This window comes from Mustela erminea, chromosome 19 (assembly GCF_009829155.1).
Source record: "Mustela erminea isolate mMusErm1 chromosome 19, mMusErm1.Pri, whole genome shotgun sequence".
NCBI classification, from domain to species: Eukaryota; Metazoa; Chordata; class Mammalia; order Carnivora; family Mustelidae; genus Mustela; species Mustela erminea.
Window position 1 is genome coordinate 60,405,660 of NC_045632.1, and position 13,094 is coordinate 60,418,753.

Here is a 13,094-nt window from a genome sequence, read left to right on the forward strand (position 1 = left end):
TTTTAAAACTTTCTTTTGAAGGTGCCTGGCTGGTGCAGTCATTTAAGCATCTGATTCTTGATTTCGGCTCAGATCATGATTTCAGGGTTGTGAGGTCGAGCCCCACATCAGGCTCCACACTTGATGTGGAGTTGGTTTGAGATTCTCCCTCTGCCTCTCCCCCTGTTTGTGCATGCCCACTCGCTCACTCTCTCCAAACCCAAAAACCTTCCTCCTCTGTAGATGGTCTCTTCACAGACTTGGCTATTTTTCTATTCAGGACTGCTGCCTTTTTCTTGTTGATTTGCAGGGTTTCTGGGGCAGGGGGAGTGGATTACTCATCCGTTTTATTCAGGAGCCGTGGGCTCAGCCTGTCCAAGGGCAGCGCCTGGAAGAGGGTGCAGAGGAGACAGCCCACATGTGTGGTCCCCAGCACCAAGCCCAAAGGTACCTGTACTGTCAGGCTCAGCTGAAGACACCCCTTCATCCTCCATCGGCTCAATGAAGGGGCCTTTAAAATCCCGTCCTTGAGATGTTAATGCTAAGGACTGAAGCCTGGATGTTACCTTCCTTTCCCAAGGCTCCGTGATGGCTAGGGTTCTCACCCAGGTCTGGGGTGCTCAGAACTCTACACTTACAAGAGCATAAGCAGAATGTCAGGGGGCCAAGGGCAGAGCAAGGTGAGGAGACAAAGACAAGGGGTTGGGTGTGTGCTGGCTTGTCTGCTCCAGGGACATTGGCAGGCAGAGGACCCCAGGCCACCAAAGTTCCTGAGAGATGACAGCTGTCCCGGGGATTTGGGTTGGCCTGTCCCAGCCCACGGGGCCCAGCACCCGACTGTGGGGTCTTGACCGCAGGTGCCTGTTGGCCTCCTGAGTTGGCCTGCTGAGCTCAGACCAAGTCTGCCATCATGAGATGTAGCCCAGAGAAGATGCGTCCCCTGTTCTGGACTCCGTTCCTCATGGAATTCCTGGGCAGACAGACCTGCAGAACACCCAGTAAGCGCCAACTGCTGTTGCTGTTTCCTGAAAAGCCTGCCCCCGGAGCACCCGCACACTGCTCCCATCGCTGGCCCCCCGCATGGCTGCACCCAAACCCCTCGCCTCGGTGGTAACTCAGGTTTGCCTGGGGCCCCTCCTCCCCTGGCAGATGCTGCCTGCAGCGGGAGCTGGGCTGCGTTCTCTTCAGGGACGACACAGACCACAACTAAGGGCACCCACATGTGTTTCCCACCCAGAGAAAGATGCTTCCCAAGAGCCCTTCAGGCCAAGAGGTCCAGTCCCAGGTCCTGCCCAGCCCACTTGGCCCAGCAGAGCCTGTCCTGTCCTGGGGGTGCAGCCCCAGGGGGTCTGGGAGCTGGTCTCTGGGACAGTCCGGCTCTTGCTGGTCAGTGGGGGGGGCCTGTGCTTCTCGGGCCTCCACGTGGCCAGTGGTGTGGCAAGCATGCACGCTGGGGGCTTAAGATACCAGTGACCTCTTTATTGTTAGCGGTGTCAGTGGCTTCCTGGGGCATGTGACAGAGTGGACACTGGGCTACAGACAGGCACTGACCCTGGGTTCACACTGGCCCAGGAGGGGACATGCAGGGATGGGAAGTGGCCAAGGGTCCCCGCAAGTCCAGTGCTTACCACACCAAGGGCTGGAGCAGCTCAGAGGCCCCAGACACAGGTGGGAGCCCTGGGCGTCCCTGGGCTCCAGGGCAGAATGGAGTGATCCGTGCCCAGGAGTAAATAGTATGGTTGCAAACCACCTGGGTCCCATGGGTGGGAGGCAGGGGTGGGGACAGGTCCTCTTCTTGACCCTAACCAGACACCGGTGCTGGAAGCTCACTGTCACAGGGAACGGGAAGGAGAGAACCACACCTGCCCTCTGCCAGGCCCAGGGTCCCCTCCCGACCATGGAGATGTGGGGCTGTGTGGGTCCCAGGGGAGTCCAGTGTTTGCCGCTCCAGCATGGAGCCTCTCAGGCCTACTTCCTAGGAGCTGGTTGAGCTCAGCTCTGTCCTCTGAGGAACAGAGGGGTCTCATCAGGTCCCTGGGGACAGATGTCAGGTTAGGGCAGGTGTGAGAGCAGCAGAGCCCCGGCACAGCTGGCCTACTGCCCCCCAAGAGCGGGTGACTCCTGGACGGTCCTCAGCGGGTCGTGTCCTCCTCTACTTGCCCAGAGCCCCTCGGGGCAGCAGCTCCACGTAGTTCAGGGCACTCTGCAGTGAGGTCAGGCAGTAGCCCTCCTCTCCGATCAGGTACCTGTGCGGAGGCAGGCACAGGCAGCGTCTGTCATCTCCAGGGGATGCAAGGAGGCCCCCAGCGCTTTGGAAGGGTGTCTGCCCTCATGGGGACGTCCAGGGGACAAAGCCCTAGGTGCTGAGGTCCCCCAGGGGTCTGTTAGGGAGGCTGAGCTAGAGGACAGCCCCCTCCCCAGGCAGATGCTCCTCAAGAGACAGCCCCCCAGTTCCTGTCTCAGCAGTATGCCAAGCAAGGGGTGGTGGGAAGGGGCAAGAAGAAGGGACCACGGGCTTTATGGGCAGGTGGACCCCCGACCCGGGAGCACATGCCCAGTGCCCATGCCGGCCCGACTGCAGCTGGGGGTTCCTACCCCTCATGGATGAACTCCTCCAGGGCTGCGCACTCCGACACCAACTGGGGGAGGCCACTTCTCAGCACCACAAAGGACAAGATAGGCAGCAGGTCATCGGCACCACTGTTGGGCAGAGGCACAGCTGGCCAGTAGGCTCCAGGGGCCAGTACAGCCGCTCAATCCCCAAAACCCTGCAGCCCCCATTTTGGCCTCTGGAGTGGTCCTCGGCTTGCCAGCAGCTCGCCCTGCACCCCTCCTGCCTGCCTGCATGGAGAGTTGGGGGTGGATTCCGGTCAGCAGCACTGGCAGCCACCCCAGGTGACAAGGCTGCCCACGCCTGGCCAGGGGGATGCCCTCCAGGGCACGTGTGGGGACAGCCTCAGCCCCACTGGCCTGCCCACACCTGTGGCGCTGGATAACAGGGGAGGGCCCGTATCCCAGGCAGCCTGCTGAACCTGCGACTGGAACCAGGCACCTGAGATCCCCCACGAGAGGCATCTAGGGGAGCTAAAGAGGTGCTCAGGGAGGCCCATGCAGGATCCTAGCCCAAGGGGCCCACAGGTTGGTGGTGTCTGAGAAGAGCATGGGAGCAAAGACTCTGGCTTGAGTAGGACCACCCACCAGGAAGGCTTCAGCCACTGGGAGCTCCTGCTCGTGGCCCTGCCCCCACGACCCTGGGCACTTCACCCCTGTGTGTGCAACACAGCCCTCACTCCTCCTCAGACCCCCGAAGGAGAGAGGGAGTGTGGGATTGTAACTGCGACCCACGACACCTTCAGCCCTACGACTCTCAACACCTACAGCTGCGTACTCTGAAGCCACATGGTCAACTGGTGAAGGGCGGCCCTCCAGTGCAGCCCTGCAGCTGAGGTCCTGGGGTTGCTGGGGTGGAGGGCATCTGTCTCTTTCTCCTTGGGTGGAGTTCTTCCCTGCTCATCTCGTGCTTAACTCTAGCTTCTATCTAACCATTATCTCCAGGCCCTTGGGTGCTAAAACCCACCCACCAGGTTCAAGTGACGGGTGTCTTCATTATAACACGGGTCCCTGGGGCAGGGTGGCGGCAGGCAGAGCCCCTGCAGGTGCAGACGAGCTGCGAGCCCCAAGCGGGGAGCAGGGCAAGAGGCTGCTGGCCCCGGGAGGGTTCAGATGAGACAAACAGAAGCCGGCATCAGAGACGCAGGTGGAGAAGACCCCCGCCTCACCTCAGGATGGCGGGCAGGAATGATCGGGAACCCCAGGTCTGGGGGCTTCGCACACGGAGCAAGCTCTTTACTGAGGCTGGGGTTGTTTCCCCACACGTGCTTCTGGGACAAGCAACCCTAAATTTCACTGGATTAGCCGCTGGTTCCTAACTCCTAAGAGGCCCTACCCACATGGGGGGGAATGCATCGTCTGCGGGGGCTCGCGCCGCTGGTGGAAATGGGCGCTGCTGGGGCCCAAGACCCAGACGGGAACCTGCGTTCTAGGTGCTGGGGGCAAGACCGGAGGGCTCTCCCCGCACCGCAGGCCCCCGCAGGCTCAGTGCCCACCCGGGGCTGTGAACTTCTGGGACTCACATGGCCGTGGCACCCAGTAGGGGTCTGGCCTCCGGGGCGGCCTCCTGGGCGCGGCAGTAATCCTCGGCGCAGGCGCAGATGACCCGGAGCACGCGCACTGCGGCACAGAAAGGGGGCTGCACGGGGGTGGGGGGTGGGTGGGGCCGGTCCCGGGCGAGCCCAGAGGCCGCATCAGCTCCCAGGCACCCACCCGTCCTGTCCGGTGGCGCCAGCTCGGGAGAGCCCGAGTCCCTCCCGGAGCGGAGCCCTCACAGAGCTTCTGAGCCGGAGACACACCCCCAAGGGACAGGAGGCGAGGTCTGCCGCTCGGGGCCCACAGAGAGTCCAGGTCAGTCTCCGGGACGGAGCCTTATCTGACCGCGTTCGGCCCCCTCCGCCCTCTGGAGCGCGGCCCTCACCGATGCACTCCAGCTTCTTCTGCGGACAGCTCTCCAGGACCAGCAGGCCCAGCTCTCGGGCCGCCGCGCAGTAGGGGTAAGCACCGGCGCCCGAGGCCTCCAGGTCCCGGGGCAGGAGCTTCCTGGGAACGCCCACGGCGGCGGGGGACGCGTTCCTGTAGAGTTCCATGCTCCTGCTCAGGGCGGCCTCCCGGAGGCGGTGCACGCTCCTGGGGCAGAGAGAGTCCGGGCTCAGCCGGGCGAGGGCGGGCCGCAGGGGTGGGTGTGGCACGACGGGCCCACTGGAAGCATCTGAGGAGGGCTGGAGAGTAGAGCAGCCGCTGGAAGCGTGCCCGGGGGTCCTGGAGTGGAAGGGCCTGTGGGGGTCTGGGACTGGGCGTACCTGTAGAGCGCCAGCAGCAGGGGCCAGAGTGGAGAGAAGAAGGGCTCCTCGATGCAGGCCAGGCATCGGTCCTTGGAGGCGGTTGCGTTCAGGCCTTCGAAAGCCAGGAGGGTCAGCGAGAGCAGCCTGTCTGCCGGGAGCAGAGCCCGCACGATGGCACTGTGGGGACGGCTGGGCCCTGCCACCCCAGGCTGGCCACCCCTGGAGGTCATCCCCAGCCAGCCTGGGGTGCCCGGGGTGGGGGGCCCTTACCTGCTCCCACCCTCCCAGAGCCAGCCTCAGTGTGGACAGCACCACAGTGTTCTGGCTTGCTGGGCTGGGGCCCTCCGCTCCCCTCCAGCTCCCCACTTCCATGCCCATGGGCTCTGCGGTTGGAGCACCAGAAGCTCACAAAATCATGCCCGGCTCCCTAAGGAACTAAGAAGACAGGCTGAGAAAGGACAGCCTCTTTCTGAAGGGTTGGAACTGCAGGAACCTGTCAGACACTCAGAAGCAAGTTTAAAACAAGACCCGAGGCCCCGTCCTGGTGAACTTGGAAGGAATTCCAAGCCCCTGTTGGAACTCCCTCACTGGTTTTCAGAAAACCCTGGAAGCCTTCCTCCTTGGAAGTGACCTGGCAGTCTCCAGCCACCCTAGGCACCAACCCTCAGGGAGTCCACACACTGTTCTTAAAATGGAAAAGGCCATTGTCCCCAGGGTGCACACGCCTGATAGTTCTTAGTTTGGAATGACCTGAGCCTAACCCTGTGGGCCAGCCAGGACCACCTGGCGGCCGGAACATCTGACAGCAGACCCTTCCCCATACAGAAGTCTGGAACCGACCAGACTGCCTTTCCCGGGGCAGCCCAGCGAGCAGACAACCCAGGGTCGGGGAGACCTCAGGCCCGCAGCCGGCCTCACCCGCTCTCAGAGCACGCACCTGCCTGTCTACTAAACACGAAGTCTGCCCCAGAGAAGGGGGGACAGAGAGGGCTCTGCAGACCACGCCCGGCGGGCCGCCTACCCGAGGAAAGCCTGTCCTCCCAAGGGCCCAGGCTTCAGAACCGGCCCCCCCGCCGTCCTGCGGCGCGCAGACCCTCACCGATGGCGCCGTGTATGTCCTTCACGGTGCTCTCCAGCTGCTCCTGCAGCGGCTCCTTCTTCACGCCCATCGTCTGGGGCTCAGGGGGCCACCCTCGCCCCCGGCCCCACCCCTCAGAAGTAGCCAAGAAGTGTTCGAGGTCCTCAAAGGAGCTGTCTTTGCCCTGCACACCGGTCCAGCTGTGAGCCAGGGGCGAGGAGGGTCCCGCGGGGCTGCTGTCCGGCCCTCGGTCTGGGGCGCCGGCGTGAGGAGGGGGCACGGGGGGACGGGCGTGGGTTCCCTCCGGCGGCTGCGGGGCCGGGCTGGGCTCCGCGGGGGAGAGCATGCAGTAGAGGCTGTGCGAGGGCCGGAGTCGCCGGCTTCCAGGGGCCAGCAGCCCGTCAGCATCCGGGGGCAGAGAGCAGCAGCTGGGGGTGGGGGCGGCGCCCACAGCGGCCCTGCTGACGAGGGGGTACAGCGTCTGGTACACCGCACACTGGAGCTTCTTCAGGAGCTGCGAGATGGGGTGGTCGGGGATGCTGCGAGCACAGGGACAGGGTGAGGCTGCGGCGCTGGGGCCACGCCCTCACCTGCCGTCCCCCGGCCGACCCTGGGGCCCCAGCGCAGGCCACGGTGAAGCAGCTCCATGGCTTCCTTGGGAGTGAATGTGGCTGATAAAGCCGGACCCGCCCCTCTGAGAAGGTAGGAGGACCAAGAGGAAGGCTGGCTGGGATGTCCGCAACCCCAGCCCTGAGAAGGGCTCCTGCGGGCGCCCCGTACAGCCAGCCCCGGTCTCCTCCTCGCTTTCTTTTCTGGCGCCGGCCTGCCAGTAGGGCCAAGAGGACGGAGGGAGGGAGGAAGGCCCCGGTACCTGAGCAGGTGGGAGACCAGGCTGGTCACGAGCGACAGGTCCCCGGGGCTTTTCTTGAGCCGGGCCTTCCAGTGCTTCGGCCAGTCCTGCGGGGCAGAAGACTTTGGAGCGCATGGCTGGATCCCTGCATGCTTCCCCACCAAGGCTGCCCCCGAGGAGACCAGTGCCACACTGTCCGTGCTCGCCCTGGGGCGTCGGGAAGACCCAAGGCCAACAGGCCCCGGGAGCAACCTGTGGCAGCCCCAGCCTCGGCTCCCAGCCTCGGCTCCCGGCACTCACGTGGTCTTGCTCGTACTCGAGGATGGCGGCATAGAGGGCCCGCTGCTCCCGCTCCTCTGGGGTCAGGGCGACTTGACTGCAGAACCTCCTGGGGAGAAAGAGCCAGCTGGGAGCCTCAGGGCTTAGGGGCGGGGGCAGCAGTTCCCACCAGTCCTCTGGGCTGTCCCCAGACCCACGGGAGGAGACGCACCTGTTGGCTGCCTCCTGGAGCCGTAGCCGGCGCTCCTCCATCTTCCTGTGCAGCTGGGGCAGCAGAGTCAAGGCCGTGGCTGGTGGGCATTCCCCCTCCACTAGCCGGCACTGAGTTCCTGGGCACCTGGGAGGTATGGTCAGGCCAGGCGGGGCGGAGGAGGGGGCAGGTCCGAGGATGGGTGCTCACTCAGGGAATGAAGCCAGGCCCAGCTGACTGGAAGCAGGGAGAGGAGCCCATGGGTGCTCCGAGGAACAGGAGGGCCCGTGCAGAGGCCGGCAGGGCAGGAGCCGTCCCTCAAGGACACGACTCTCTGAAGCGAGACGAATTCCATCCCCACCCCAACAGCGGCACCTTCACGTCCCCCTCGCCCCCTTCTCCCTCAGCTTGGGACACCGGGGACGGACAGAAAGGATACTGTCTCCTCCCGGGCTTTGGCGATCACAAGGTTCTCCAGCATCTGTCGTTGCAGGGACAAGGTCTAGGAAGGGAAGGAGAAAGTGAGGCCCTACTGCTCTTCCGCCACCAAGCCAGACCCTCCCTGGGACCTGCTCACCAGGGAGGTCTTCTGCACGGCCTGGCTGGGGTCCAGACGGGCCATCCGTGCCTCGTAGGCGGCCTTCAGCTTCTGGTTCTGCAGAGACGCCTCCTCCAGAGGGGTCAGCTCCCTGGGAATAGCGACAAGCTGCTGTCCAGGCCCCGGGAAGCTCCGGAATCCTCTGGTAACCCGAGGACCCTCCCCGACCAAGCCCTGAGACCGGAAGGTGAGCGGGTGGTGCGGCGGGGAGGCAGGCCGGACCTGAGAAGGACGGAGGAGGTCTGGGGCGGACCGGGGACCCGTGCTGACCTGGGCCTGCAGTAGCTAAGACGTCGGAGTTTTCAAGAGAAGGCAGACATTGTGCTTTTTGTAGATGAGGTATGCGTGTCTGGCAACAACATGAAACTTTCTAACGGCATCATGTGAGCGCAACAACTAGATGAGCTGGCCACCCGTTACAGTGAGAACCGGGTCTACTCCGTAGGAAGAGCCGCCAAAAGCTACCCCCACCCCGCGCGGAGTCTTTGGGTTTCACAGGTCTTCACGCTTGCGCAGTGGGGGAGGGTCAGCTGTGAGGGCTCCAGCTGCGGGAAAGCCTGTCCTGGGATGGAAGTCTCCTGCCTGGTCCTGCCCCTGAAACCTCACGTGTGCAGGTGAGGGGTCTGGACCCTTTCGGTGCCTGTGGCCCCTGAGGACTGGCAGCAGCAGGGCCAGGAGCCAGCCCTTGCCTGAGTGGGGATTCTTTTTTTTTTTTTTTTTTTTTTTTTTTCAAAGATTTTATTTATTTATTTATTTGACAGAGAGAAATCACAAGTAGATTGAGAGGCAGGCAGAGAGAGAGAGAGGGAAGCCAACTCCCTGCTGAGCAGAGAGCCCGATGCGGGACTCGATCCCAGGAACCTGAGATCATGACCTGAGCCGAAGGCAGCAGCTTAACCCACTGAGCCACCCAGGCGCCCCTGAGTGGGGATTCTTGTATGTGATTGTGTTTCCTCAGTTCCAGAAACTTCTAACCTGTTAGCTCTTCAAAGAATGCCTCTCCCACTTTCTTTCTTTTCCCAGAAGTCCAATAATCTTGTTAGATTTTCGATCTCCCTCTCAGACTTTCTTTTTTCTCTCTCTCTCTGAGACGTTCAGAGGATCTACTGACCCTTTAACCGATTCACTCATTCTTTCTGCAGTTATGTCTGGTTTGCTATAAAATCGACTGCTCATTTCCGTGGGCACGCGTGCACTTTCACTGCAGGATACGATGTGTTGTTACTGTTTTCAGTTAGTTTTTAAAAAGAATTTTGGTAGGGCGCCTGGGTGGCTCAGTGGGTTAAGCCGCTGCCTTCGGCTCAGGTCATGATCTCAGGGTCCTGGGATCGAGTCCCGCATCGGGCTCTCTGCTGAGTGGAGAGCCTGTTTTCCTCTCTCTCTCTCTCTGCCTGTCTCTCTGTCTACTTGTGCTCTCTCTGTGTCAAATAAATAAATAAAATCTTAAAAAAAAAAAAAAAAAAAAGAATTTTGGTATTTTTTTTTATTTTGTTTCTACTTGGTTCTTTATTTGCTGGGTCCGATTTTATGGTTTTTTTTTTTTGTCCCCTGACACTATTTTCCAACTTGCTTTTTCCTTTTGTGAATGTACAGAGCACGACGGTCTCACGAAACGTCTGCTAACTCTGCCTGGAAGCTTGCAGGCCATTTCCATGCTTACTGTCTAAGCTTCTGGTTTCTCTCTGGACTTGCATGTCTCTGACTGGGTGTCATTTGTGCACATGCTTCTCTCCAAAGGGGATTTGCATGTTTTTGTCAAGCACGAGGCTATTTCCATTCTCGGGCCCGTTTTAACGAAAACCACCCTGGTTAGCTCACTTTGCCCAGACTTCAAACTCAAACCCAGGCTCAGCCCACCTTCCGTTTGACCCTCTCTTACTTCTTAGAACCTTGTGACTCTACCACCTGCAGCTTCTGGAAGATCTCGGGCGGCAGAAATGGAGATAGTTTCCCCCCTTCATCCGAGTACACCCGGCGATGTCGACTGGTGGATGAGGTGCCCGGAGCAGCCACGGGCACAGCTGGCTTCAGGTGTGTTTTCCCTGCAAGACGCACACAAGCAAGGAGCACCGTGGAGTCCAGCGCGCCAGACACGTGGATTTGTGTGGGGGGGGCGGTGTCCAAGGGAGATCTGCTGGAGACCCACCGAGCTGGGCAGCTGTTGACTGGGCCCTCTCCAGACACTGCTCAGCCAGTTTCAGCATCTTTGAGGTGTCTGGGGCCAGAGTGTCTCCACCTTCTGGGGAGCAAGAGACAAGAAAACTGATCACCATCGCCTTTGTCACTAAACAGAGTCCTGCTGAAGTAAAAACAAGGACAAGCCCAGCCTCTCCTGACCTCTGACCCCTCTGCCGGTCTAGCCCCCTCCTCCTCTCTTCCCCGGGGGTCACCCCGCCCCCTCCTCATCCCTGACCTCTAGGTCACCTCATCTCCTCATTTCTGACCATCTGACGGGGGCTGACTTCCTGATGCCACGTGGGCTCCCAGCTTGGCCAGCCCAGCATGGAACTGTCCTGACATCCCGGACATCATCCCGGCTGGACTCTCAGAGCCCCTCCTCTGCCTTTTCTCAGCAAACGCCTTCCCCGTACTTACAGCCTCTCCCCACGGTGGGCCTTGTAGGGGCCATGGACCATTTCCCAGACCCAACTTCACCACCTATCTCCTGTGCTCTGGCTGTGCTTGACCCTGCCCCGGGCCCATGCTGGGGGCCTTCTGTTCTGTATTCCCTGCTGGGGCCGGGGGGGCGGGGGGCAGTCACTCTCGTCAGGAGGTACAGGCTACAGGAGCTGCCTCTAAAGGTCTTCCCTGGACCCCACCAGCCATAGTCTCTGACCCACTGTGCTCCCACCACAGCCAGCCTCTCACCGCACCCTGTTCTGGCCCTCTGATTCCCACGGAAATTCCCCTCACATTGAGCCCCTCTCTGAGGGCTCCTCCACCTTTCAGGGTCTCTCTCTTCCGGAACACTGTGCCCCTCCCCCGGGTCTACTGCTGCGCCCCCCTCCCAGGCCTCAGTCTTGCAGGGCCGAGAGCTCTGCTAAGCTCACTGCCTCTCTGGGGCAGCTCTGGTTCTGGTGACTCCGACGTCTCCCATAGCCACCAGGGTGCTCAGCACCTGTAGGAAACAAGCTCAGGATGGAGCTCTCTATTCTTCCCACACGAGTCTGCACCTGCCACCCGCTGGACCATCCCTCTGCACCTCACTGTTTCCCCCCAGAAGTCCACTGCTCCCCCCCACCCCACCCCACAGCGGCTCACTGTCTCCACCCCCTGCCCTGCCAACCAGTAGCTCACTCCCCCCCCCCCAAATCTGGGAGGTCCACCTTTAAAGAACATCCCCAAGCCCTTTACTGCTCCTATGTCCAAGCAGCCCTATCACTGCCGTCCTCACTGTGAGAACCTCCTGGGGGCTCAGCTTCCATGCTGGCCTCTCTCCCACCAAGCCTCTACCAGCTTCCCCTTACGCCAGAACGGCCCCAATTCCCCGCAAGGCCAGGACCGCCCCAACTGCACCCAGCACCCACTCTCATCTCAGAGGCTTGCACATCTGCTGGGAGTGTTGCCCCCAGCCCCCGACCTTTCCACAGCTCCCGCCTTCCTGGGCTAGGGTTCGATGTCCAGTCTCTGGTTACGCCGTTGCATGTCCACCCCCGACAGTTACCCTCTCTTCCTGCTCTCACACCACGCGAGGACAGCTCGTGCACCCAGTCACCTTCTGCTAACGGCCCATGGGTAGGACACAGGACACCCCCAGGCCTGAGACCCACCAAGCGCTAAGCTGTCCATCATTTGTTCGGCGCAGGAGGAGTGGAGAGGCTGAGAGCTGTACCTGGGGTGGTTTCCGCTTCTTCCAGCAGCACCTGCGAGATGTAGTGGATGCTCCTCAGGTACTCCACGTACGCCTCCTGTGCCCGGGCAGAGAAATGGCAGCGGTCAGGCCAGCAGTGGCCAGCGAGTCCATCACGCCTGCCTCATGCCCTTGTGGGAAGCACAGACATGGTGCCGGCTCATCTCTTGATTTCACCTGACACGCCCGGCCTGAGGTAATGAGCTGGTCGCCCCTCCAGGCGCTCGGTCCTGTCCTGCACAGAGAGTCCCCCTTCCCTTGACTTGAAGGGCACCCGCCCCTCCGCTCACTGCGGCCCCCAGCGCGGCAAGAACGGAGCTTCTCGTTCCGTGCGCGGAGAAGCAGCCCCGACGGCCCGGTCTGCAGCGAGTGGCCTTCCTGGGCGACTCGGGGGCTCCTTAGTCCGTGGCTTAGAAATCCACAACTTTCCTGAGAGGCTCCCGAGGGCCTGAGGCCGCACATCTCAGAATCACGCCCGGCTGCGGTCCCGGCCGGTCCCTCTCCCGAGCTCCCGACCCCGCAGTGTCGAGCCCGCGAGCATCGCCGCTGCCCAGGGTCTGCCGGGCTCCGAGCCAGAGCGCCAGGCTCTGGAAGCAGCGCAGGACGCCCCGGGTCGCAGGTGAACCTTCCCCAGGTCCAGGGCTCCGCGGGCAGGACACGGCGGGCTCGGACACGGGTGCCGACGGGGCTGGGGCAGCCGCGGTCGCAGAGGCAGCGCCCCGAGGAAGCAGACGCCGTTCCCGGGCGGCCCGACCGGGCGCCCTCCGGACCCGCACCCGCGGCCCGCCCCGCGCTCCCGCCTCTCCTCCGCACGGGCGCGGCCGGTCCGCCTTCCCGGATGCCGCCCCCCGGGAGCCCGAGGAGAGCCGCCGCCGGCCCGCGCGGACTGCCCGCCGGTCGGCGGCGGAGGGCGGCTCGCGGAGCCCTGCCCCGACGGCACCGGCGTCTCCGCCCCGTCCCCGCGGCCCGCAGCGCGCGGGGCGCTGTGCAAGGTCACGGCCGCTGCCCGCGCCGCGCGCCCCCGGAGCCGCGCGAGGGGTCCCCGCCCGCGCCCCCGGCCCCGCCCCCGCCCGCCGGGCAGCCGCCCCCGGGGCGCCCGCCGCCGCGGCCCCCGCCCCGCCGCGCTCTGAGGCGCCTCACCCGAGGCCGGTTGCCGGTGTCCAGCTCGATGGCCCCGTTGGCCAGCTTCATGGCGCCCTGCAGCGGCTTCACCGCGCCGTCCCCGGCCGCAGCGGCCATGGCGCCGGGCGGGGGAGGCCGTGGCGGTGACAGCGGCGGCGGCCCAGGGCGAGACAGGCGGCCCCGACTCCGGAACGCGGCCCGCGCGGGAATCGGCACCGCCCGAGCCCTGGACCGCCGGAAGGGGCGGGGCCGG

At 63.0% G+C, this 13,094-nt stretch overlaps 1 protein-coding gene across 5 annotated transcripts; it reads right to left on the reverse strand.

The window, feature by feature from the left end:
• Positions 1-1,437: 1,437 nt before the first annotated feature.
• VPS9D1 (VPS9 domain containing 1) lies at positions 1,438-12,993 on the reverse strand. 5 transcript variants are annotated; one of them, XM_032326489.1, is made up of 15 exons: positions 12,860-12,993; positions 11,702-11,777; positions 10,016-10,108; positions 9,749-9,911; positions 7,849-7,960; positions 7,711-7,773; positions 7,293-7,345; positions 7,103-7,190; positions 6,824-6,909; positions 5,974-6,410; positions 4,893-5,022; positions 4,511-4,719; positions 4,113-4,209; positions 2,575-2,679; positions 1,438-2,225 (listed from the first exon to the last, which is right to left on the reverse strand). In XM_032326489.1, the coding sequence occupies exons 1-15, from the start codon at positions 12,956-12,958 to the stop codon at positions 2,132-2,134; spliced, it is 1,905 nt and encodes a 634-aa protein (XP_032182380.1). In that variant the 5' UTR covers positions 12,959-12,993; the 3' UTR covers positions 1,438-2,131. The 5 variants fall into 5 exon arrangements, 4 of the variants coding, with proteins under 4 accessions (XP_032182380.1, XP_032182379.1, XP_032182378.1 ...); XM_032326488.1 differs by having other exon boundaries at positions 4,893-4,986; positions 5,974-6,491; XM_032326487.1 differs by having other exon boundaries at positions 5,974-6,491.
• Positions 12,994-13,094: the final 101 nt, after the last annotated feature.

Coding starts and splice junctions, on each gene's coding strand:
- VPS9D1 (XM_032326487.1), bottom strand. CDS start 12,958: ATGGCCGCTGCGGCCGGGGACGGCGCGGTGAAGCCGCTGCAGGGCGCC. Junction 7,961..9,748: donor GAGTCACAAGGTTCTAAGAA/GTAAGAGAGGGT, acceptor CGCTATTCCCAG/GGAGCTGACCCCTCTGGAGG. Junction 6,910..7,102: donor TCGAGTACGAGCAAGACCAC/GTGAGTGCCGGG, acceptor TCTGCCCCGCAG/GACTGGCCGAAGCACTGGAA.